This window comes from Macaca fascicularis, chromosome 15, assembly GCF_037993035.2.
Source record: "Macaca fascicularis isolate 582-1 chromosome 15, T2T-MFA8v1.1".
In the NCBI taxonomy this organism is placed as follows: Eukaryota; Metazoa; Chordata; class Mammalia; order Primates; family Cercopithecidae; genus Macaca; species Macaca fascicularis.
Window position 1 is genome coordinate 41,025,556 of NC_088389.1, and position 25,809 is coordinate 41,051,364.

The window sequence follows — 25,809 nt, forward strand, 5'->3', positions numbered from 1 at the left end:
CTAAATATTTAACAATTGGCTCTTGTGAGCCAGCTGGAGTCAGTTCTAGGAAACTGCTGTTCCCATCCCACAGATAAACCAGGATGCATCACTTAGGAATTGCTGTCTTGTCTTTCCCTGTATCTCCAATGCCCAGTTTGACCCATATAGGAAATATGGAAATTTTGTAAGTATTTGTTGATTAAAGAATAAATAAACTATTGAATGATAATGACTAATCAAAACTGGAGTGAAGGATGGGAAATACTGTGTTCAGCCCTGAATTAGGAAGGACACAAAATTCTCTTACTAGGGTATTCTGTGGTTTGTTTTTGTGTGTTTTTTTTTTTAAACAAAAACAAAAGCATAGTCTCTCTTTGTCACCCAAGCTGGAGTGTAGTGGCGTCATCTCAGCTTACTGAACCTCCACCTCGCGGGTTCAGTCAATTCTCCTGCCTCAGCCTCCTGAGTAGCTGAGATTACAGGTGTGTGTCACCATGCCCAGCTAATTTTTTGTATTTTTAGTAGAGATGGGGTTTCACTATGTTGGTCAGGCTGCTCTCGAACTCCTGACCTCATGATCCGCCCACCTTGGCCTCCCAAAGTGCTGGGATTACAGGCGTGAGCCACCACACCCGGCCTATTCTGTGTTTTTACCTGTACTTCACCATGGCAGTAAGATGACCTTTTGAAGACATTCTGTCTGGGAGTAGAGTTTGGATACAGATGTCAATATACCACTTACCCTCTCCCTTTTCTACTTCCCAGAAGATGTGATTCATCACAAGTCCAGCAATTCCATCTCCAATTGTACCCTGCATTTGATGACTCTCTCCATCCCCAGTGTCACCACTAGTCAAGCCGTGACTCCTTGTTCCTTGCCATCACTCTGGCAGGATACCCTTCTCCCTTAACAGATAGACCGGGCATTATAACACATTGCCTCATTATGGCACCTTCACTGGTTTCTCTGCTCTTTCATGGTTAAGATCACACTCATTAACTGGCCTTCAAGGTTTTGCATGCCTTTGCTCACCTGTCCAGCCCCATCTCATGTCACCCACTGCCTTTTTCAGTGCATTTTACTTTGGAACATCCTTTCTCTTACCAGGACAGGGCTTAAATGCCCCTTTCTGAAAAAGGTCTTTCTGGCATACTCACTCATGTCCCCCTATTCTTCTGTACACTAACATTTTCATGTCTGATCTCCCACCCCTACTAGACTGGAAACTTCATGAGGATGGTGTCCGCGTCTGTTTCTGTTTCAGCTTCCTGTGCCTAGCAGTGTCTGGCTCAATTTCTCTTACATCTAGAAGTCGCCAGTGCTCAGAAAGATGCATCTCAGAAGTCCCCTAGGAGGCAGTATGGATACAGTTTCGGAGGCTATGCCTTGGGGTCAGATATCGTGGGTTAAAATTTTATTAGTTGTGTGATAATAGACACAAATTTCATTTATATTAACTTAAATTTCTCATCTGTAAAATGGGCATAGTAACTATAACTCCATCGTGGGGTTGGTGTAAATATGAGATGAGAATATTCCATGCAAAGCACTTAATCCAGGGCTCAGTGCAGAGTAAGTGCTTAAACATGGTAGTTATCATTATTTTTACTGTGAAACGAGGGAATGGAATACTTCAGCTGAAACTCTTGCCCACCTTGTTCTCTGCACTGAGAGGGTAATGATTGGATTTTATTTTCCTCCCTTAGGATGATCCCATGAAGCCCGTTCCTGCTTTCTCGAATAAGGAATTGGTTAAAGGCCCTGTCCATTGATTCATTTATCCATTTATTCTTTTATCAAATATTAATTTAGCTGATACTCAATATCAGGTTTTGTGTTAGAGAAAATAAGAAGGGTCCACGTCCCTGAGGAATGTGGAGTCACATGGTAGGGGGGCAAGTTCTGTATCCGCCTCTATCTGGTTATATGACTTTGCTAAATAAACTTTACAAGTAATCAACTGGGAAATTAGACTATAAAAACAACACACTGTGATATGTTTTGTCCTTTATGAAGAAAGAGAGGTGGGAGGGAGTGTCTCTCTTCCACACCAGACATGCAGTAGGACTAAGTTATAGTTATGCCTATTTTATCTTTGAAGGAACCTGATACTACAAAAACAGAAATGACCAACCTCAGTTCACGTAACCAGAGACTGATAATCTGGGAATTTGAATCCTGCTGGCTTTTGCAGTGGTGCTTTTTCTTGCCTTGAGCTGCTGACTACTGGAAAACCAAGAAGGCAGCAACATTGCTAATAAGCTGGTCTAGTTGATGATTGAAATGGAGGAAGAAAATCATAGTTATGATTCCCAGGGCTGCTGTTATTTCTACTCCAAGCACACCTACATCCTGATCTCAATTCTTATACGCTTATACACATATTCACGTCTTCACATATATACATAGATTTCTATAAAATTTAGTAGGGTTTCTAGTTTAGCTCGTCAGGCTCTTCAGGTGTGGGCATTTTACAAATAAATTGGTGCTAATGTTGTTACTATTATTGCTGTCCCATAAATTTAACAGCATATGCAGGAAGCGCCAGGTGTGTGTAGCACCTGAGTTATAGTTACTTAGGGAACCACCACTACCCTCTCTCTGTCATCTCTACCTTAATGATGCCTTGGCACAGCTCCCACTGCAGAAATAATCTGTGGCCTTCTATTTCAGCACAAGGAGCTGAGAGGCCCTGGGGGTGGGGTAGGAAGCATTTTTATAAATGCACAGAGATGTATGACTTAGATGTATCATTGCTGGCCAGCCCTTATGCTAGGAGGAACCATGATAATTCACTGCGTCTAGGATCTCTGCCGTTAATAATATTAGCAACTAACAGTCACTGAGAACTCTATATTAAGCAATATACTAAAAGGCTTTACATGCATAAAGAGGCATAAAGAAATTAAGTAACTTTTCCAACAAAATAAGCTGATAATTATCCAGCCTTTCTTATTATCATCCACTATGCTAAAAACTTCTTGCTTTCACTTAAGTAACCTTGTGAAGCTGATATTTTATTAGTTCTGTTTTACATATGGGGATATGAGGCTTTGAAAGACGTGATTCCTTGTATTGGCATTCTCAACTAGTAATGGATAGCGCTGTTGCTTACTCTTAGCCCTGTGCAACTCTAACCATATTCTTAGCTGTTCCTTCTTATTGGCTTCCTAAATTCACAGTGTTGAGAAATGATCGAGCTGAGTTTCAAACTCAATTTGTCTGATTGCAGAGCTCATAGGCCTTTCATTTCACCAACTTCACTTCCCGGGTTGATGTGTGAACCTAGGGGCTTCCAGGGAGAGGTGCCTTGGTAAAGATACAAGGAATCAGCTTGCCTGCTGCCTCCTCTGTGAAGCCTACCTGGATTTTATTAAGCAAACTTCAGTGGCTCTTTTCTCTCAGCTCTTCATAAACTTGTGAAGTCTTCAGTAAAACAGCCAAGCATGTATCCTGACACAGTGTAATTATGATGTCTCCACCTGACCTTCTCACCTGTCTCTCTCTGGCTCCGTCAAGGCAGAGCTGTGCCTGGCTCCCGCGCAAGTCCTGTGAGTTGCCCAGGGTCTGGCACATGCCTCGTGTGCGGGAAATGTTTTCTAGATGAATGGAAGTCTTTTCTAAACTTGAAGGTTTCTGATATCCTGCTAGGAATGGAGGCTTGTCAGCCTCTTTCAGGTATCCATTTAAGTAGGTCCTGGTAGTAGTTATCTATTGCTGTGTAAGAAATCACCCTCAAATTGGAATTTAAAACAGCAAACATTCATCACTAACAGTTTCTGTGGTGCAGGAATCAGGCACAATATCATCAGTCCCCCAGCTCAGGGCTTCAAAGGAGACCACAGTGAAGTCGTCAACCAGGGCTGCAATCACCTCAAGCTTCAACTGGGGAGGGATTTGTTCCCAGCTTACTTATGTGGTTCTTGTCAGGATCTTGTTCCTTGAGAGCTGTGAGCCAGAGGCCATCCTCAGCTCTTCTCTTGTGGGTCTTATCATAGGGCCACTCTCAACATGGCATCTGGCTTCACCAGAGCAAGAAAGTAAAAAGAGCCAGAGAGAGTGTGAGCTAAATGGAAGTCAGTCTTTCATAACCCAACCTTGGAAGTGTCATTGTGTAACATTTACCTTCTTGCATTTGACAGATGCAAGTCACTAGGGGATTGGATGATACAAGGACAAGAACACCAGGAGGCAAAGCCCATTGGGAACCATTTGGAAACTACCTCTCTCAGTCCCCTTGCCCTCTTTCCTTTTCTCCAAATCTAATCCTTCTTTCATTTCAGGTGACATGTGCTCATTCGTGTCCATGTACCTAAAGACTGATTTATCACCAGGTTTCATGTTCTCTAATTCTAGCCAGGATGTTCTTCAGCCTCCTCTGGTGTAAACATCCTCTGACATTCTTATAGACTGCCTTTGCCCAACAAGATTTCTTTATCCTCCATTCTGGAGGTAGATACTGTAGATCTCATCCTTTGAAAGGTCTTCGGATATTTGTTTAACGTTTTTTTAATATAGAGACTAAATATATTCTGCATGTTAAATAAAATATATATGTTGCTATGTTGCTCAAGCTGATCTCAAACTCCTGGGCTCAAGTGGTCCTCCCACCTCGGCCTCCCAAAGTGTAGGGATTACAGGCATGAGCTACTACACCTGGCCCAGACTTCAGCTCTTGATATACCTAATGGTTCACGCTTTGGGATTGTGAAGTACCTGCTATATCCCCAGCACCCAACACAATGTCTGGCACTTTTCGGTACTTACTTACATTTTTGTTGTCAAAGTAAATAAATGAAGATGTGTTTCAGGTTTGCACAATGTTGGTAGGGCTGGCCTGAAAGGACTGGAGATATCCCCGGGCTGCGGACTGGTACTGGTCAGCGGCCGTTAGGAACCTGGCCGTACAGCAGGAGGTGAGTGGTGGGCAAGTGGACAATACTGCCTGGGCTCCACCTCCCATCGGATCAGCTGCAGCATTAGGTTCTTATAGGAGCACAAGCCCTGCTGTGAACTGTACATGCCAGGAGTCTAGCTTGTGCTCCTTATGACACTCTAACTAATGCTTGATGGTCTGAGGTGGAATAATTTCATTCTGAAATCATACTCCCCAATCTCCAGCAGCCCATGGAAAAATTGTCTTCCATGAAACTGATCCCTGGTGCCAAAAAGGTTGGGGACCACTGATCGAGGAGAAAGTCCACTTTCCTTGCAGTGAACTATGACTTTTTTATGAGCTGTTCCCTACCTACCTCTCTGGCCTCTTCTGCCCACACTGCACAGCATGTACCTGAAATTCCCACCACTCCAGTTTGTGTACAGTGCCCTGCTGTGTCCTTCTCCTGAACTGCGCATCCCCCATTTTACCCATCAGCTAACTCTCCCATACGTTACAAGCTTCAGCTCTTGGTAATCATTCTGTGACACCCAGATCTGGATTGGGGGGGGGGGTTGAGAGATCTCTGCACTGATCTCTGCTACCTCTGTTTATTGGCCCACTACCTCACTGGACATTGAAATGTTTGATAGCTCTGACCTCTGTATCCATAGCTCACAGCAGAGTGGATCCTTAATATATATTTGTTGAACGAATGGATTTCTTCCTATTATAGATGGAAGACAGAAGTCCAGCCAGGGGAAGGGATTTGCTCAAGGTGGCACAGTGAGTAATGACAGAGCCTACATTCAAGTTTGGGCTTCAGACTCCCAGAATAGATGGTCCTCTTAGCACAGCCTTTAGGCACTTCATTGACACTAAAAACCAAGACAGAAAGTGGGTCTAGAATGGCCCTTGGGCAAAGACTGCCATTGTTCTTTTGGAAATGACATATTTAAACCAGCAGGCTTAAAAGGTTTAGACCAGAGTGGTCAGCCTGAAATGGGTAGAGATTTCCATGTAGAAATGTGCTTGAGCAAAAAGGCTTCACAGAACATTTTCTCCTCTTTTTTTTTTTTTTCTTCTTTTATCCTCTCCTGTATTTCCCCTCAAAGGTCTAAAGGCAAAGCTGTTTATCTCCAGATGACTCTTTAAACACAATGCATACATGGTTTTGCTAAAATGTTAGTAGTCTGAAGAGTAGGCAATAGATTGGAAAGCAAAAATAAAAACAAAAGACCCCTTGATTTAAGGATCTGGAGAAGGGTGTGTTTATTCTAATAAAATCTCCAGGTGGTTTGCAGCTGAACCTCTACATCCAGGAAAGGACAGAGTCTTCTCTTGCCTGCAAGGCCCCAATTCTTTTCTTTATTAGAGTGAGGGTTTGGGTGCTGAGGAAGAACTTTGGGTCCCGCTTCCTTAGGCCAGACCTCCTTAGAGTTACTTAAACCTGCAAGGGCCCTTGATGGTCAACAAGCTCCAGTAAGAACTGAGAAGAGCCAGGATGTTGCTGGGGTGAAACAGACCTGGCTTGAATCCAATGCTCCTAATGGCTTGTGCAACTTGAACCACGTGTCTGATCTCCCCAGGCTTCATTTTTCTCATTTCTAAAATGAGGATAATGCTATTTACCCCCAGAAGATCATTATTACTTTTTTTTTTTTTCAAGAGACAGGGTCTCTCTCTATCACCCAGGCTGGAGTACAGTGGCACGATCATAGCTTACTGCAGCCTCAAACTCCTGGGCCCAAGCGATCTTCCTACCTCAGCCTCTTGAGTAGCTGGGACTACAGGTATGCACCACCATATCCAGCTAATTTTTAAGTTTTATGTAGAGATGGGGTCTTGCTGTGTTGCCCAGTCTAGTCTCAAACTCCTGACCTGAAACGATCTTCGTGCCTTGACCTCACAAAGCACTGGGATTACAGACAAGAGTCACCATGCACAATTCACTATCTACTCAGAGGATTGTTTTAAGGAGCAAGTGAAACAGTACACATCAAGTGCCTAGGTTTTGTGGCTTGGTTCACAATAGCTTCTCATATAGAATATGTGTTTCCTTTTTCTCTTTCTATATTTAGATGTCTTTGAAGACAACCCTATCAAGAGGCCTCTCTGACTGATCCTTTCTTGCTTCAAAGCTAAAATCCCCAAATACTTCATCTGGTGTCCTTTCCTGGCATGATATCCAATCCAATCCTGGTTATTCTCTTTGGAACGTGGACCTCCTGTCTATATTCTGTTTATAACATCACACAGTTTTGGGTTGCATGACTAGCTCTACAGCTTACTACATGTATGACCTTGAGCAAAGCACTTCTCTTCCCTGAGCTCGTTTTCTGATTTATAACATGAAGACCTAAAGGTTACTATGAGAAACAATGTAAATAATACATGCAAAAAGTCCAGCAGAGGCTTCCCATGTAGTAGGTGCTCTGCTTGTGTTTGGACCTTTTCTTACTATAAACTCACTATCCTCCAGTCTACATGGTCTGTCTCCCATTTCTGACCCATCTTGAATTTTTGGAAATAGTCTCTTGAATACAAACATCAGAATTTATATGTATTATTGGTCTTAAATTTGTTGATGATGATGAAGATGAAATTTACTATTCACTGAGCTCTTGCTATGCAGTGCATGTCATGCTATTTCATTATTTAATCTTCTTTTTTTTTTTTTGAGATGGAGTCTCTCTCTCGCCCAGGCTGGAGTGCAGTGGTGTGATCTCAGCTCACTGCAAGCTCTGCCTCCTGGGTTCATGTCATCCTCCTGCCTCAGCCTCCTGAGAGACTGGGACTACAGGCGCCTGCCACCACGCCTGGCTAATTTTTTGTGTTTTTAGTAAAGACAGGGTTTCACCGTGTTTGCCAGGATGGTCTCAATCTTCTGACCTTGTGATCTGCCCGCCTCAGCCTCCCACAGTGCTGGGATTACAGGTTTGAGCCACCGCACCCGGCCGTTATTCAATCTTTCTAATGATGCTGTGGAGTAGATGTTACTGCCATTTTACAGATGAAGAAAATGGGACTTACTGAAGGTCAACCAAACATGACAGAGCTGAGATTTGAACCTAAGTTTCTCTAATTCTAAAGTCAATTTTCTTTCCTCTGCCATAATCTGTGCACCAGCTTATTAAGGTCATGTTGTGGGAATATTTGGATATGGTTTATTTTTATTATGTGTTGTTTTGACCAAAATATCCTAGGCACTACAGCCAATGCTAGAGGTATTAGAGATATCGTCTTTGTTCCAGGAGGTATTGGTTAAGGTAGGAAACAACAACAGCAAAAACTACCCCACATGGTGAACATTGTCATGGAAGCTGGCGTGGATGGAACCCAGGACTGGCTCTGGGCAATCTGACTTTGAGCAAGGATGTCCTCCTGCCATCTTTCTAACCTTGAGCATGATGGATTAGGCCAGCTAATCTAAAGGGGTCCTTCCAGCTCTGTTTTTCCTGGCTCCACGTCTGTTTTCCCCATGTGGAAGTCAAATGACAGAATCTGTCTTTGAAATGAAAGAGTAATGGGCAACATATTTTCTGTTTTTAGAACCAAAGGGGTACCTTGGAGAGAAGGGGTGGGGGCCAGTTTTTGGAACTCTTGAGGGCAAGAATATGTTCAGCTGGTTATAGTTGTAGGAGTAGATTTTCATTTGGCATTGACATGGTTCTTATGCTGATTCTTACCAGGGAAGAGAGACTGCATAGTAATACTGTTAGGAGCTCTGATACCCAGATCTGGATTTGAATCCTGGCTTGGCCTCTCAATAGCTTTCTAACTCTGAGTTAGAGTCAATTTTTTTTTATTTGCAAAACTAGGAACTAACAAGCTTTTATGATTAATCAAATAAAATAATATGTGTAAAATATTTAACACAATGTACCCTGCATAGTAAGTGCTCAAAAAAGAGAAAAGATTATCATCATCATCATTAAATGAAGTGCATTTTTTTTTTAGTTAATAAGTTCCAAGTTTAGGTGACACTCAAATGCAGGCTGAATGATTATAGAGGGAGTCACACAACAATGCATTGTGTGACTTGTGGTTAAATCTCTTTTAGTTCCTTGCCATTCTGAGGTCTTGTGGCTCAAATTAGAATAGATAGTATATGAGATAGGAGTTAAGAGAAATATTGGGTTCTTGTGAGTTGCAATGGTGAAGGCAGACTTCTATGAGATGGGAATTCTCTTTGATATTGAAAGTTGGTCTTCTTATATATGTTGGAAAAGTAGAAAGTACAACATGTGGGAGAGGGGAATGCATGTGACCTGTCACAAGGAAAGAGACAGGCAAATCTAAGTGCAGTAGTGGGTTTATGGGCCATCAGGAAAAGCTTCATTTCTATTATTTCTTAGGAATATGACACATTGTCACTATCAGGAGGAAGAGGTGAGGAGGAGGGAGCACAGAGATTTGAAAATGCCCCCTATTTTTAAAAGCAGTGTGACCACCTTTAGACACCATACATTCACAGGGTCAGGATCAGCTGAGGAAGCTTGTAAGGAACTTTGAGTTTCTAAGTCAGTAGGTCTTGGTTCATATTCTAGCTCTGTTCCTTACTAGTCAATTAAATGCTTTGAGCTTCCATTTCCCTCAGTGTCAAGTAAGGACAGCATTGCCTGGTGCTTACGGTGGGCTTTTGGGATAAAGGAAGTTATGTAGATAAAGGAACATTGTCATGGAAGCTGGGAGCAGGGGAGGAAGCAGGAGCAGGGGAATAACATTGGTTGTGTATTCGGTATTTACTAGGCCACCGCAGCAGGCCTAGTAAATACTAACCACACAGTCAATGTTATTCTCCTGCTCCTACTTTCACAAAGTGTGGGCCAAAGTCCACTGACATCTTCTGAGATAATGGAACAGTGACTTTCTCAGCAAGTTCAGAAGACAAAGGAGCTAGAAATGTGCCTTTCATGGAAATGGGAGGTGACCGCTCCTCATCGTCCTTGGTAGCCATGGAAACCGTAGCTGCTCTTTTGCTCTGTTCCTCAGCACTCACTGCTTGGCCTTAGCTCTTCTTTGCCAACCTCCAATTCATTGGTGGTGTGGGCTGAACGCGGTGCTGCATCTAAACCGCCTGGAGACTAACAGGGCTAATATAGGGATCAGGCACCAGTATCTTAAAAATTGATGTTTTTGGTAAGTCAGCACCAGTCGATTGATAGTCACCTATGAATCGGTAACCCCCCACCATCCTTCTTTTCTTCTTCTTTCTCATTTATTTCTGAGCCATTCTAGAGCTTTAGCTCTTTGAATTATCTTCTCTCCTATTTCTCATCTGCACACTGCAATTTAGTCTATTGAGTACAGCATCTTTTTCCTTCCACTAATGCATTTCGTCAGCCTGCTAAATATACGTTGAATAGTCTTTAGCCTCCTGAACTGGCCTGTTGTGCCTGCCTTTTTCCTTCTTTGCACATATTTTCTGTGACTTTAAAATTCTATTTTCTTCTAACACTTGGGAGGAAGAAGGATACAGACATTGGTTTTAGACAAGACTGGCCATGAAAACCTTCCTCTTCCTCTTCCTCTTCCCAGTAACCAGTTAAATCTGATTTTCCCATTTGTAAATAAAGGGTAACCCCTGCCTTACAAGGTAGTTGAGAAGTTTAAATAGGATAATGTACGTACAACCTTTTACACAGTGCCTGGCATAAGGGCACCAGTTAATTATTGAGATCTGCTAATGTTATTTACAACCTTTGTATTAATTATTAAACTAGATCTTTGTTTCCCTACTTTGTTCCATAGAATGATGGTTCTGCAATGTCTTAATACTTTAGGGACACATTCGGCTGAATCCTACTAAACAGAATGTAATGCAAAGCCTTTTAGAGGTTTTAATACCAGATATATACTTGGGCGCTTTAAGAGGAGCATACAGAATATAGCATGTCTCAAAATTTTGTGAACATAGAAATATTTTCTTTTCAAGATACATCTGGTTTTGTGGGAAATACTACACTAGCTCTTTGAGGCATTTGGATACATTTGTAAGAGCAATAACCAACCTGGGCAACATGGTGAAACTCCATCTCTACTAAAAATACAAAAATTAGCTGTGCGCAATGGTGCATGCCTATAATCCCAGCTACTCAGGAGGCTGAGGGAGGAGAATCACTTGAGCCCAGGAGGTGGAGGTAGCAGTGAGCTGAGATTGCACCACTGCACTCCACTCCAGCCCGGGCAACAGAGCAAGACTCTGTCAAAAAAAAAAAAAAAAAAGCAATGGATGAAGAATCAGAGTGCACAGATTCTGTTTTCGTGTCCAGCTAGTGGGACTTAGGCTGGACACTAGCAGCATAGTGACATGAAAAGATCACTCAGCTGCGAGTCAGGAGACATGGCTTGTAGGCCCATTATTTTTCTGGTGTTTGAACATGAGTTCATCTTTAAGACTCTCAGTACTCATTTGTCTATTGGGGATAACAGCAATGCCAACTGCGTAGGATTTTAAAGAGGTAATGAGATATTTGAGAATAATTTGTAACCTAATAAAAGCTAAAATAATATGGTACCATCTCCATCATCTTCATCTCTAACACCATTGTCAACACCTTGGAGTGGCCTTTGCACGTGCAGGCCCAGCAACCTGCAGTTGCCACAGAGAAATTCAAATAGTCAGCTGTTTGTAGTCCCATGCCACATCCGCTGCCAGTGGCTTTAACTTCACGGGGCTGCCACAGTCTAGGCCTGCACTATAGCAATAGTCTTTGTCCCAGGAGCAGAGCTAGACAAAGGTGCTCCCCAGTGGCTTTGTCAATAATCGTTTGGCTCCAGGCAGTACAGTGAGCTGCTTCAGGCCCGTAGTATTTTCTGGGGCTGAGAAAGGAGGAGCGACAGCCCTTCTTATTTTCTTCCATCTTTTTAAATTTCCTCCTTGTGATGGGGAGAGGTTCTCTTGAAGACGTATGGGTCAGTATCCGGTGGGACAACGAGGCCACAACAAATCCGCCTAGAGTCATCACAGGTCCACAGGGCAATCTGGGGTCGGTAAGCAGCTCAGCAGTTAAATTTGGTGCTTCTGCTCTGCCCAGGCTACATCTAGCAGGTTGATAGAGATGTTGTGAAGGATGATGGCTAAGAGCTTGGGCCCTGACATCAAATGGTTTTTCATTTCAGCCCTACTACCTTTGAGCTGCATGTTCTTTGGCAGGTGATGGCTTCAGTTTCCTCATAGCGAAAAATGTGAGTGATAATAGAAACCATCTCATGAAGTTTCTATAAAGATTAGAGGAGATACTGCATGAAAAAATTTAGTTCTATTGTCTGGCACCTAAGTCAGTGGCTGTGTTACCAGTGATAGTGGTAGTGATGATGATGATGATGATAATTATGGCATCCTTTACTAAGAAAGTCATCTTAAGCAAAACAAATCTATACAAAGTACAATAAAAGGACTCAAAACATGACTTTAGAGAAACAAAATAAAGCTATTAATGTTTGCTTTGAAGAAAGAAAGCTCAAAGCCACCTAATTTCTACCTTTAACAAAATAGCTGCCCTGGGAAGGAGATATTAAATACATCCTATTTAATTTGGACAGCAGAAGCTCACTCATAGAGTGAGATTCAGACTGTTTAGACATTAAACTGTCTGAGAATAGAACTGATGCTTAGTAGGAGTTGAGTTTCCTTTCTCTGGAAGTGTGAAAATAAGAGTGGATGAACACTTGCCCAGATCTTATTAAGGACAAATCTATGGATGATAAGATATTGGGAAAATAACATATCGTTTAAAGGATACCATAGATTTGAGAGTGCCATAGTCAGAGAGCACAGGAGATCTCTATCTCATGACAGAGATAGAGAGGGAGAGGTGGGGAGAGATAAGGACCCAGGTGTGCAAGATAAAGGAAAATATGCCCCATATTGACACATCACACTAAAGCAGTGCATGGTAACCCCTGATATAAGAGTCAGGTTGAGGATATGGGGCCATATGCCATAGAGTTTCTGAGAAAGCCCCACTCTCAAATATTCTTTCTTTCTGCCTCCAGCATGACACTTGCACTTGTCAGTTGACGTGTCCCAATTTCAGTTTCCAGAAATATGGCAGAGAAGCAGAGACACCAGACCTCAGGTGCTGTGGGAATCCCATGAGGCACTCAGTGAGGTTAATGAGGCACTCAGCAATCTACAGTGGTCACCCTGATATACAGGCAGATTGACGGCCTCTGCAAGGGTGTTTTTGTATGATTTCTGACGAGGCAGGAACCAAACCTTGCCAGGAAAAGTGAGTGAATCAATTTGCTAGAAAAAAATACCAATAGCAGCAATCAAATACTGACATCTGTTGGTAGAAAGGGAAACAACGTTTAACCATTCACTCATTCATTCATTCAATAGATGTTTATTGAGCACCTACTATATTTAGGCATGCTATAGGCACTAGAAATAGGAGAGCATAAAATATGAGGTCTGGCATATAGTACTTGCACCTTAAATAGCTATTTATTGGATGAACTAATTCCCAGTTAAAGGCATTGAGTCTCAGACGTGACATGACTTGTCCACGGGGGCCAGCAGCTAAGTGTGAAAATTAGGATTTCAGCGTGAGCAACGGTATCACATATCCTGCTGATGCCCATGTAGGTGCCAAGTGTTAGAAAGGGAGGTTTAAAGGAAATGAGATGGAAGGAAATCTACTGAGAGCTTACAGAGCCCTAAGTATGTGTCAGACATGGTGCTTAGTGCTGTAATTATGATCTCCTATTTAATACACACAGCTTTATCAGTTAGGGATTATCACTCCCCTTTTTTAGCTTAGGAAACTGAAGCTCTGAGAGCTCACATAACTTGCCAGAACTTAGGCAGGTATCAAATGGAAGACTTTGGATTTAGATATCCACATCTAAAACCAAAGCTCAGGCCGGACATGGTGGCTCATGCCTGTAATCCCAGCAATTTGGGAGGCTGAGGCAGGCAGATCACCTGAGGTCAGGAGTTCAAGATCAGCCTGGTCATCATGGTGAAACCCTGTGTCTACTAAAAATATAAAAATTAGCCGGATGTGGTGGCATTTGCCTATAGTCCAAGCTACTTGGGAGGCTGAGGCAGGAGAATTGCTTGAACCTGGGAGACAGAGGTTGCAGTGAGCCAAGATCACACCACTGCACTCCAGCCTGGGTGACAGAGTGAGACTCCATCCATAAATAAATAAATAAATACCAAAGCCTAGCCTCTTTCCCCATCCTAAGTGGCCTTTCTACCTGCTGGGCTTCTTCACCCTAATGTCTCCAGTTTCTAGAATCCCTTTCCCCCACCACATCACCATTTGCCACTTTAAGAAATAAATTACTTCTCAGCCTAGGACCTGGTCTCTCATGCTTTGGGGATCTCAGGAGGAAGTCAATAGGAGTGTACCAGCTTTAAGTTTTCCACACATAAGGATCTGATGGGCTTAGATCTATTTTTTCATTATAAAATGTGATTGATTCAATTCCAGATTTAACTTAAATTTGATTTTCTCCTCTCAACCTGGCATTTCCAAAGCAAGAATCAATCAAACCCCAAATTATAGGCAATGTGTGGATCAACAACGCTGAGTTATTTCCGGTCGAATTTCTCAAGCAATGCATTTTATGCCATTCTCTGCTGCCATGAGAGGAGCTGAGGTGTAAGAGGGAGGGAAAATGGAAGGAAAATTAGATTATTAACTTTCTCCAGTCACAGCAATCAATATGCCCTGGTGGAATGCTATTCCTACAGCACAGCTTATTCACCTGCATGTAATGGGGAAGGAACTGTAAATGGTGGTGTGAACCAGGGAGAACTGTGACCTCAGCCTTCTGGGAAAAACAAAAAAAACCAAAACACTCAGGTAATATGATCTGCAGCTATCATTTAAATAAATAAATAAATAAATAAATAGCTTTTTTTTTTTCTGCTAATTACATTTGGTATCTTATTTTGTCCTCACATCAGCTCTGAAAAAAGACCATTGTTCCCATTTTTCAGATGGAAATATTTTTTTCTTATTAGACTTATGGATCAGTTGGCAAGTGTCACACAGAGATTTTGTGGATAAGCCAGGACTTGAACATAGATATGCCTGGCCCCAAAGGTCACGCTTTCTACGTGAGGGTGTCCTGGGACCTTATTCCATGATGAAGTGGGAAGTTGTAGTGATACAGGGGAAAGGCTGGAACAGGACTAGTTCTCACCCAGTCTCTGTAACATACAAAATTGGGTGATCCTTACACAAGTCATTTAATTGCTCCATACTTCTGTTCTCTGTAAAATAGAAATGATGGAGACATTTTGCTGAGAGGATTCAATGAGGTAATTCTTTGCCACTAACATGTAAGCTTCAAGTTCTTTGGCTGTTTTGTTTAGTAGTATTTTCCCCATGCCCAGACCAGTGTGCCTCAAGAGACAGGATGTTCAATAAAAATCAGCTGAATTGGTAAATCAATGGAGGGATGGAGAGAAGGATAAGTGCTAGGCACAGTGCCTGGATCATAGCAATCACTCAGCAAGTGGAGGTTCCCTTTTCTGTCTCTGCATCTTACAACAGCAGTGCAGTAAGGAGCCTGCTTGGGGAGGGGGTGAGTATTATGGGAGAGATAGTTTCCACCTCATGACTGTCTACAATCCTTACTCAGAGCTAAACGCTATGCTCACCTCCCTGAGCAAGGAACTCTTAGGAAGTTACCTTGGTTTGAGTCCAACTGTGAAGTTTCTGCCAGGTCTGGTTGCCATGGCAACTCCCCGGACCTCCTGGCTGCTCCATGGGCATCTGGCTTAGTGAAGGCTTGACCTGCATGCTTTCATCCTCCTGGACTTCAGAAACAACTGTGGCGATTCAGGCATTCTCCGAGTAAATGGGTTCCCACAATGCTGTTCATTCTCATCCCAACTCCCACTTTCTCTTTCTTATGTCCTTCTCTTCACTTTTTACTCTGTCTTCTGCTTCTATAAGAATAATTGAATTCCTAATATGTTCTGAGAATATATTGGACAAATAGATGAGTCCTAGTTTCTGTCACCAGGGATGAGACAAATGCCACTATTTCTTTTGGAAATTATTTACCAAGGGCCTACTGTGTGCCAAAAACTTTGCTAGGCATTAGACATGTATTGACTCATTTAGTTCCTACAACACCCCTGATGGCTAAGTCATGTTACTATTTTCTACGTGAGAAAACTAAGAGCCAATAAACTAATGTGAATTCACTTCCCATGTTGACTCTTTTTTTTTTTTTTTTTTTTTTTTTCTGAGACAGAGTCTTGCTCTGTGGCCCAGGCTGGAGTGCAATGGTGTGATCTCAGCTCACTACAACCTCCACCTCCCGGGTTCAAGCGATTCTCATGCCTCAGCCTCCAGAGTAGCTGGGACTACAGGCACCTGCCATCATGCCTGGCTCATTTTTGTATTTTTAGTAGAGACAGTGTTTCGCCATGTTGGTCAGGCTGGTCTTGAGCTCCTGATCTCAGGTGATCTGCCTGCCTTGGCTTCCCAAAGTGCTGGGATTACAGGCATGAGCCACCGCACCCAGCCATCATGTTTACTCTTAAAGACCCTGGGTTACTGTGATGTTTTAAATGACATAGGAGACACAATTTAGTCCAGCAGGACCCAGGGAGAGAGTATGAGCAATTCCACCTGTGCCCCTCAGCCTTCTTTTCCCAGACCAAAAATTAGCCCTGTGGAGTCTGGGTAGTGTATTTCTGGTAGTTTGTTAATTAGTGAAAGAAAGGTCTTGGCCACAAAGGCCAGGTGCTGCTGTGTGGGCCAGGAATGAGATATGCCCTCTAAGGGATCCACAGGGTGCTGTTATCCATGACTCACTGTCCAGAGTGTCTGTTCCCTGATGCCAGGGGCCTCTCACTACCTTTCACATCTCGTCCTCTGGACCTGTCTCGTCTTCCCAAGAATTTATTTGTACTAGACTCGTCGTTACATATTTTTTCCCCAGAATAGACTCCATAAAATCTAGATAAAAAACTCAGTGCTGGCCAGGCATGGTGGCTCATGCCTATAATCCCAGCATTTTGGGAGGCTGAGGTCGGTGGATCACCTGAGGTCAGGAGTTCAAGACCAGCCTGGCCAACATGGTGAAACCCTGTCTCTACTAAAAATACAAAAATTAGCTGGGTGTGGTGGCGTGTGCCTGTAACCCCAGCTATTTGGGAGGCTGAGGCAGGAGAATCACTTGAACCCAGGAGGCGGAGGTTGCAGTGAGCTGAGATTGCGCCTCTGCACTCCAGCCTGGGCAACAAAGGGAAACTTTGTCTCAAAACAAACAAACAAATAAAACAACTCCAGTGCTGCTGTTAAGTGTTATTTTAGGGGTTTTGCTAAATGATTAGGCTGGGGTAATAGGTTGACTTTTTAAGATGAGGTCTATGCAAGGTGCCAACCCTTAGTCCGTATTCTTTTTAGTAGATAATGTTGACGTTAGATTGTTTATGCTATTTAGTTGCTAAAATATTTATACTATAAATATTTTATCTATTTATATTTATAAATATCTATTGTAAATATGTATGAAACAGCTTCTTGTGGCACTCAAATAAGAGATAAAACATGTTCCTTTTTCTCTGTAGTTATTTTAGGTTTTAGAGATTCCCCATATTTGGACACTGGAATCATCTTTTTATTTAATTTAATTTACTCTTCTATTTAACATTTATTCTATAACTACAATAACCACAATCTCATGGATAGTGCCTACCATAAGCCATGTATTGTCCTAGGACTGAGAAAAAAGACAAGGGTCTTATTCTTAAATTAAGTAACTTCTGGGTTCCAGGTGGTGATTTTGGCATAAGAGACACAAAGATGACGAAGGTGGGATCTTCTCCCTCAAGCAGGTCCCTGTTTATTAAGAAAAATACATTTCCATACAGGCAATACCCCAACGGGCTATTGTAAGGGTTCTTGTTCTGTTGTAATCCAGTGTTGCAATAGCCGATGTTCTGTTGTGTGGCCAGTGCTGGATGTTGGCTGGCATGCTTTTTGATTGGTCAGCATTTATGTTATGTTGGTTGCTAACATTGTTACTGTCATTTATGGGAGTCATCATGCACTTACTGAGATTCTGCAATGGGCCAGTCACTGTGCTATTCATTGGGACATAATGGTGAGCAAAAGATGCTGCTTGCCTTCAAGGAGTTGGCTATTTACTAGACTCTAGTGTTTGGAATAAGGTATGAGGGGAAATACAATGAATATGAGTAGTTTATCTACCGAGAGCATACGAAATCTTTATATGTGGTGAGTCTCAAAGAGTGACGTGGTGACAAGGAAACAAATGGATTTCTTTCCAAAAGGAACAACACCTACACTAATGTTAACATGATGAAGAGTGTTAATGGTAGGAACACTGCAGTAATTCAGCTCTGCTAGTCTTTGGGCCAGGTGGGAGAGAGCACAGGAGGTATGAGTGTTGGGAGTCTTCATGAAAGGCCTTGGGTGCCGGTCTAATGAATGTGGATCACATCCTGTGACCAGATACCGTGAAACAGCTTGAAAGGTTTCAGCAGGGAGTGCAGTGAACAGATATGCATGCACCTCCCTTATCCCACAAGCAAACAGACAATAGAAGAGATGAAGGGAATGAGGTGAATATGCTAAGGACATAGAATAAATAGGACTACACAACTGTTCAGATGCTGTAAAGGAGGAAGACAGAAACTCAAAGGTGACATCTTGGTTTCTGGCCAGGCTAAATGGCAATGCTTTCAATAAGCTGAGGATCCCAAGAGGGGGAGGCTTTAAAGAGAATATAATGTACCCTGTTTTGAACCTGTTATTAATATATTTGACATGCTAATGGGATAACCACAGAAAGATATCCAGGAGATGAGAGACAAGGTTTGCTTAAAAAAAGAGCCTAGCAGTAAAAAACATTGGGGAGACATTGCTCTAAAACTGGTGAGCAAAACCTTGAAGAACAAAGCCTAAAGAATGAGAAACAAACGGGGACTCAAGACAGCCTCCATAGAATGTCTTTGTTGGCCCAGTGTCCTCTAGCTGTGCAGATCCAATCTACTTTTCCTATTATATCCATAAAATTGTCTTTAATTTTCAGAGGCAAAGCCACCCTCCCGACTCTCTGCCCTCTCTTCTAGGTCGTGACACAATTTGTCTTAGAATCTAATTCGCTTTGGATAAGCTAGACTTTTCCCCCTAGCCTGTAAACTCCTGACGAGGAGAGATTATTCTTCTGCTCTGTATGTGTCTCACATGGTAGTTGCTCAGTAAAGGCTTGTGAAATTCATTTGAGCTGATCAGCTTCTAACCATGAAACTCTTCTAAATGACAGGCATTATATACAAATCATGCTGTGTAATTGTCACAAGAACCTGTGAGATATTTATTATCTTCATGTTACATATAAAGAAACTGAAGTGGTGGCCAGGCGTGCTGGCTCATGCCTGTAATCCTAGCACTTTGGGAGGTTGAGGCAGGTGGATGACTTGAGGTCAGGACTTCCAGACCAGCCTGGCCAACATGGTGAAACCCCGTCTCTACTAAAAACACAAAAATTAACTGGACATGGTGCTGGGTGCCTGTAATCCCAGCTACTCAGGAGGCTGAAGCAGGAGAATCACTTGAACCCGTGTGGCCGAGGTTGCAGTGAGCCGAGATCGCGCCACTGCAGTCTAGCCTGGGTGACAAAGCGAGACTCCGCCTCAAACAAAAAAGAAAAAGAAAGTAAGAAACTAGGTTTGGAAAATGGAGATCACACAATCAATGAGGGCCAAAGCCCAAATTTGAACCCAGAATGATCTAACTCCAAAATCCATGCTTATTTCACTAGGCTCTACTGAATTTAACAGCAAGGTATCTTCTCACTTGCCTCTAAGGAGAATGGAGGGCTTAATATCATCTAATTGTAATCAAGAATGACCAACCAAATTGGGAAGGGAGGAGTAAAAATTGCCACGAGTTTCAGGAAGCCTGTTTCTTTTATGTTTACCCAAAGGAATCGTAAGAAGCTCATTTTGCAGAGTGTTAAACCAAGGCCCAAAGAGGGCCCACTGAGGTGTCATAGCAGGCACAAAGGTTAGAAAACATGATTTTTCTTTTCTTTTCTTTTCTTTTTTTAGATTCCCAACTGGAAAATAATAGAATTCCCATTGATGCCACTCCCATTTCCTTACCTCATGGAATTTTGTGTCTTTGTGTGTGTTTGTGTTACCAGGTTTGCTGAAAAGCCCAGTGAACAAGACAGCCCTGACGCTGATTGCTGTGAGCTCCTGCATCCTGGCCATGGTGTGTGGCAGCCAGATGTCTTGTCCACTCACTGTGAAGGTGACTCTGCATGTGCCCGAGCACTTCATAGCAGATGGTAAGAGCCGAGCATTGCAGATGCTCCACACCCACTCAGCACCTTGCACCCCTGGCTGGTCAAATGTTTCTACATATGGCCCAATGTTAGAATTATTATTATATGTATTATAGGGGGAAAAAAGGAGCATCTAAATATCTTGGAAGAGGATCTTATCATTTGGAGTCTGGATTATTTGAATTAAGGACTACTTTTACTTTTTAATTTTTTTTTCTTTCTCTTTTTTCTTTTACTTTAAGTTCGGGGATACATGAGCTGAACGTGCAGGTTTGTTACATAGGTATACATGGGCCATGGTGATTTGCTGCACCCATCAACCTGTAATCTAGGTTTTAAGCCCCACATGCATTAGGTATTTGTCCTAATGCTCTCCATCCCCTTTACCCGCCACCCCCTAACAGGCCCCAGTGTGTGATGTTCCCCTCCCTGTGTCCATGTGTTCTCATTGTTCAACTTCCACTTATGAGTGAGAACATGTGGTGTTTGGTTTCCTGTTCCTGTGTGAGTTTGCTGAGGATGATGGTTTCCAGTTTCACCCATGTCCCTGTAAAGGACATGAACTCATTCCTTTTTATGGCTGCATAGTTTTCCATGGTGTGTATGTACCACATTTTCTTTATCTAGTAAAGACTGCTTTTAACCTATGAGCAACAATCAAGTTGAAAAAATAAAGGAAGAGCTCAAATGTGAATGCAGAAAGATTGAGCTACTTCAGAGAACCTACTGGTTTTTTTGATTGTGGATCCATTTCAAAATAAAAATGTCCCCCAAAGAGTATTTGCTAATTAAAATCATATGACAAGAAAGACTGTATGAGTTTTAATGGAATTTCCTGAATGTCCTGGATAATATTTATATTCTCTTTCCCTGTAAATATACTTTACAAGTATCTTATATTGTACCATTTACTTTTCACCCAATTAAATTGAATTAATGAGACACTGTAGCCACCTTAGTCATTAGCAAAGCATGGTCCAAGGCCCTGATTAAGGTGGTTGCTATTTATTGCTAAAGTGCCCTCCAGAAAAGTTGTCCCAGTTTACACATTCCAGGATATGTTGGCGTCTGTTTCTCAAACACTTCTCACATGGCGTCACCGTCTTTAGATGTATTGAAGTTTGGCATAATTATAATAAAGAAGGCATGCCTTAACTGTGCAACTGTGCAACTTAATAAATTTTCAGTTTTAGAACTTTTTACACTTTACAAATTGTATACATTTTACACTTTTTCAAATGTATACGTCTTGATGAGTTTGAAGATAAGTAAATACCCATGAAATCAACACCATAAGGAATGCCATAAACATAGCCATCACCTCTAAAAGTTTCTTCTCACTCTATATTTTTGTGATAAGGACATGTAACAGGATTATATATGAATCTACACAGATAAAATCATAGAATATTTCCAGCACCTCATAAGGTTTCCTCGTGCCTCCTTCCAGTTAGTGCTCTGTAGAGGCAATAAACTTTCTGACTTGTAGCACCATATTAGTACCATTAATTCTTAAAAATATTTTTGCATTTTGAGATGTATTGAATGTTTTTGAGATCCTTACCCTCTATTTGCCAGTCTTCCTTCAGTGAAATTCGATTTTATCTCCAGGGTTTAAGTCTCGGTGTTCAGAACTTAGCACCATCCTTTTAGTATATTTTGACCAGAGCAAAGTGGAATTTTACTCCCATTCTCTGAAACACTCAAACTCCTATTAATGCATCCTGATTGTTCCAACTTCACCATAGTGCAGAAGCCCCTGCTTGTTTTTCACTGGGACTGCAGATAAGTTCATATACATTCAGAACTTATATTTCTTATTTCACATACGTTCATGTGATTTTCAGACCTATGTGCATACAAGACTTCAGCTCATCTTTAATGAGTCATATGTGCACATAAGACAGGTAAATATGTGGTGGGGGAGATGGCAGGGAATGGTGTAGGAAAGCAGGAGGAACAAAATTTACAGAAGCAAATAGTTTCATGGATTATGCAGCTGGAAGAATTGCATGTCCCTACCCTTCATCTCTCAGCTGTCACTACTCATTAATTGTAGAATGTTAAGACTTAAAGGTGTTCAAGTTTTACATATTTATTTTCATACATGTAGAAATGGAAGCCCTGAGAAAATAACTTGCTCAAGGTGAAACAGTTTAATGGCTAAGAGCACAGGCTTTGGAATAATACAAACATTAATCCAAATGCTTGCTCCATTGTCTGCCTCTTTGATAGCAAAGTGAATTCACCTCTCTGAGCCTCTGTCTCTGCATCTATAAAATGTGGATAATAGTAGTACCTACCTCACAGGAGTATTCTGAAGACTACTACTCCAGCCTTTTATCATGTTCATCAAATTTTCAGATAGCATGTGGCTGAGAAATGGCGAACAGTTGGGAAATAGCAAAATCAAGGCATTACTTAAGACGGCTACAAATCATCTTGATGATTTGGAAGGATAGACCAAAGTGTGGTGAATTAAAAGGTGCCCATTCTCAGTGTGCCCAGTGTCTTAAGCTTAAAATTTTGTAATAGCCTGTGAAATTGTCTGTTTCTGCCTCTAGACTGGAATCTCTGTGAGGGCAGGAATTATGTCTTTGGGGAGAAATATTATATTCCCATTGATAAGCACAGTGCCTGGTTCATAATGGATATTCAGCAAATATGTGTCCAGTAGATGAATGTTGCCTGAATTAAAACTGAGTTTTCATTGTTCTATAGGATCCTTCTAGTAGATCTCTAAGCACACAACAGATACTGAATCAAAGAAAACTAAGGCAGATGATGCATAGCGATCAAAGATGTTTTGAAATGTACCCATGAAGTTTTAAAATGTACCCAGGATTTGTCTGCAGATGCAGAAAGAACTGTTGTGAAACAAGCAGTTTTCATACTCACAGATCTCAGATACACAATGTACAGCACACCGTGCAGACCATGTGGGAAAGCACCCATATCTACCAGCAGGCAGAGGGACCAAGTGGAAAGCATGGGAAAGAGCCTGTCTTATGGTATTGCAGGAAGAAATGGGTGAGGCAATGTAAGCAGGGTAGACAGATTTGAGATTGGCTAATTTGAATCACTTTAGTGGGCTCTAGGGTTTCAGAACTGCTCCTGATTGCCTGGTGTCTGGCTCTCGGGTGATGAAGGAAGACAATATTCCTTCCCAATGTGTATAAGCTGTATAGAGGAGATGACTGGAGTGTAGGTTCTGGATTAGTTAATATTCATATGAAAGAGATGCTCCCTGGGCAAGTCTTTTGCTTTCTCTAAGATATGACTATCCCTGGAGGGGAGGGCTCTCCCCAGTCAGGAGGCTCAGATGCCAGAGCATCAAGCTTACAGAACATAAGAAAATATAATAAATACAAAAGAAAAAGAGAAATAACTACGGAGTGTACACATCCTGGAGATGTGGTGGAGCAAGCTTAGAAGACAGCATTGGGAAGGCCTTGTCCACAGTATCTTAGTCTCTAGGCATAATGGAATCTCCATCCCTTACATGCCATAATATCTTGGTAGGAATGCGTCCTTTCAAATGAAGTAGGCTTTGGTTTGGATCTAAATTTTGTTGCTTAGTTACTATGAAACATAGAAGAGTCAAGTTAGCTACCTGAGTCTCATTTTTCTCATCTATCTGTAAAATAAGGATTATTATGAGATTGAATGTTATAATGTGTATGAAGTGCTTAGTAGAGTGTCTAAAACATTGTTATAGCCCAAAAAATGGTAGCTGTTATTACTCTTATTATCAAAACAGTTTGTAGAGAAAGAGACTTCAGAAGCTGGAATATGGCAAGGCAAGAAAATATAGAAAACTAAATAGGTGAATTTAGCTACTCTCAGTGAGGTGAATGGAAGAGGGAGTACATTATATGCTCTGTTCTAGCCAAAAGTGACTTTCCCACTTGGAGATGTTAATACTTGAAAGTCCTCCATCTCTGGGGCTCAGCAGGAATCCTGGGAGTATCCAGCATTTGAAGCCAGGTGGATAGCTATCTGGTAATTCCAAGCAAGCTCACCTTCCCCAGCATGATCCTAATGCCTCCTTTGGCAGAAACTCTATCAGCGCTGCTCATCTCATTCCTCCAAAAGCTCTCCAAAGTAGTCTTTATTATCCACCTGTGGGAGATACAGAAACTGGGATGTGAAGGGGAGTAGAATCAAATCATCTGTAGGAATACAGAAGGGTCTAGAAAATTGATTTTATAAATTGTACTACTGGAGTTTCCAGCTCTGATTTCTGGAGATATGAGGGTATTACCTAGGGGGATGAGAGGGAAAGTGATAATAGTGCCTATTTTCTTGAACCCATGTCATCCCTTAGCATTGATATTTATAAATGTGTTGCAACCTAACATAAATGTAGTAACAAACAGAGATGGAAAGTGCACAATTCTATGATATTTTACATATATATATTCACCCACATCATAATACCGGCCCCTTAAGACTGGCAAAGTTTTAAAAAACATTAAAAACAAAGTCTCAATGAGGCCTATCGGGATGAGGGCAGCTCATGTCAAGTGCAAGAAGCTCCATTTGAGACCAGGTCTCCCACGGACCAAAGCCAGGGCAGCTTTCATCCTTTTTCAGTCACCCCCATGAGTTCCAAGCTGCCAAGGTGCTGGCCCTTCTTAGTAGAGAGAGCTCTCAGCCACACTTACACGTTGAGCTGTCCATGGTGCTGGATCACTGGATGGGGCTGAGTAATGGGTCCTGTCTTCCAGGAGAAAATGAATTCTGCCCCTTGTGTTACTGCATAGTTATACTCGATGCTTACTGTCCATTATAAAGAAAAGGTCATTATGACATAGCACTTGTGCAGAGCCCAGCTGGCAAGAGTTCTGACACAGTTCCTATCCAAATCCTTGGCAAATCTCACCCCTTCTTTTATCTGGGCTTCTTCAAAGCCATCAGTGGCTTTTTGCCCTCCTAAGCACACACTGAAGAAATGGAACATGTTTGCATCTAAACAGACTTAAGCTAGCATTGTTTATCCAGCTGTGAACTACAAATCATTTGCATTTAGGTCATCTGGGGAGATAATTCCTAGAACCAGTGAGTCAGATTCTCTGAGGGTAGAGCCCACATATTAATATTCTTTACAAGAACCCTCTAGGTGGTCACTTATCAAGGCTTTGAGAGCTACATCAATAACTCTGTAAGTGTTACTTTTTTTCCACCTAACATATGTGATCACTTCTTCAGACCCCTTGGAATTGTTATAAACATCTTTAATAAGGGTCTTTTGTTTCCTCCACCTTTGACTTTATCAATGCCCTATTAATGGAGCTGCCTCATAGCATAACTCCAGTAACTGTCATTAGCATTGGATATAATGTGGGTGATCTGTTCTTAAGATTTATAACATACTAACCCTGATCACACAGGTTTGGACCTTATCAAAATTGCCATGCAGTTAGCCTTGTTGAGAAATAGTTATTGGTTAATATTGAACACCTATCTTAGCTGAGATGTTAGTTTATGCATCTACTGAGGTTCCCTATGTAAGTCAGTATATATTCACCCAATGTAGTCAGTCAATAGAAGATTCTACTTTTAAAGGAACAAGCTATCCAGGTGAAGTAGGTGAGATAGTTCCACTCCAGTGTAGGCAGGTAACATTCCACCTAGAATTCTCTGTTTT

The 25,809-nt window shown here is 41.8% G+C and overlaps 1 protein-coding gene across 10 annotated transcripts in view; it reads left to right on the forward strand.

Moving 5' to 3' along the window:
• Positions 1-25,809, forward strand: part of ASTN2 (astrotactin 2) — a 986,627-nt gene that overhangs the window by 363,425 nt on the left and 597,393 nt on the right. For all 10 annotated transcript variants that reach the window (XM_045372567.2, XM_015436667.3, XM_015436666.3 and 7 more), the window contains one exon: positions 20,016-20,162. In XM_045372567.2, the coding sequence (XP_045228502.2) occupies positions 20,016-20,162 (147 nt within the window). The remainder of the gene's footprint in view (positions 1-20,015; positions 20,163-25,809) is intronic.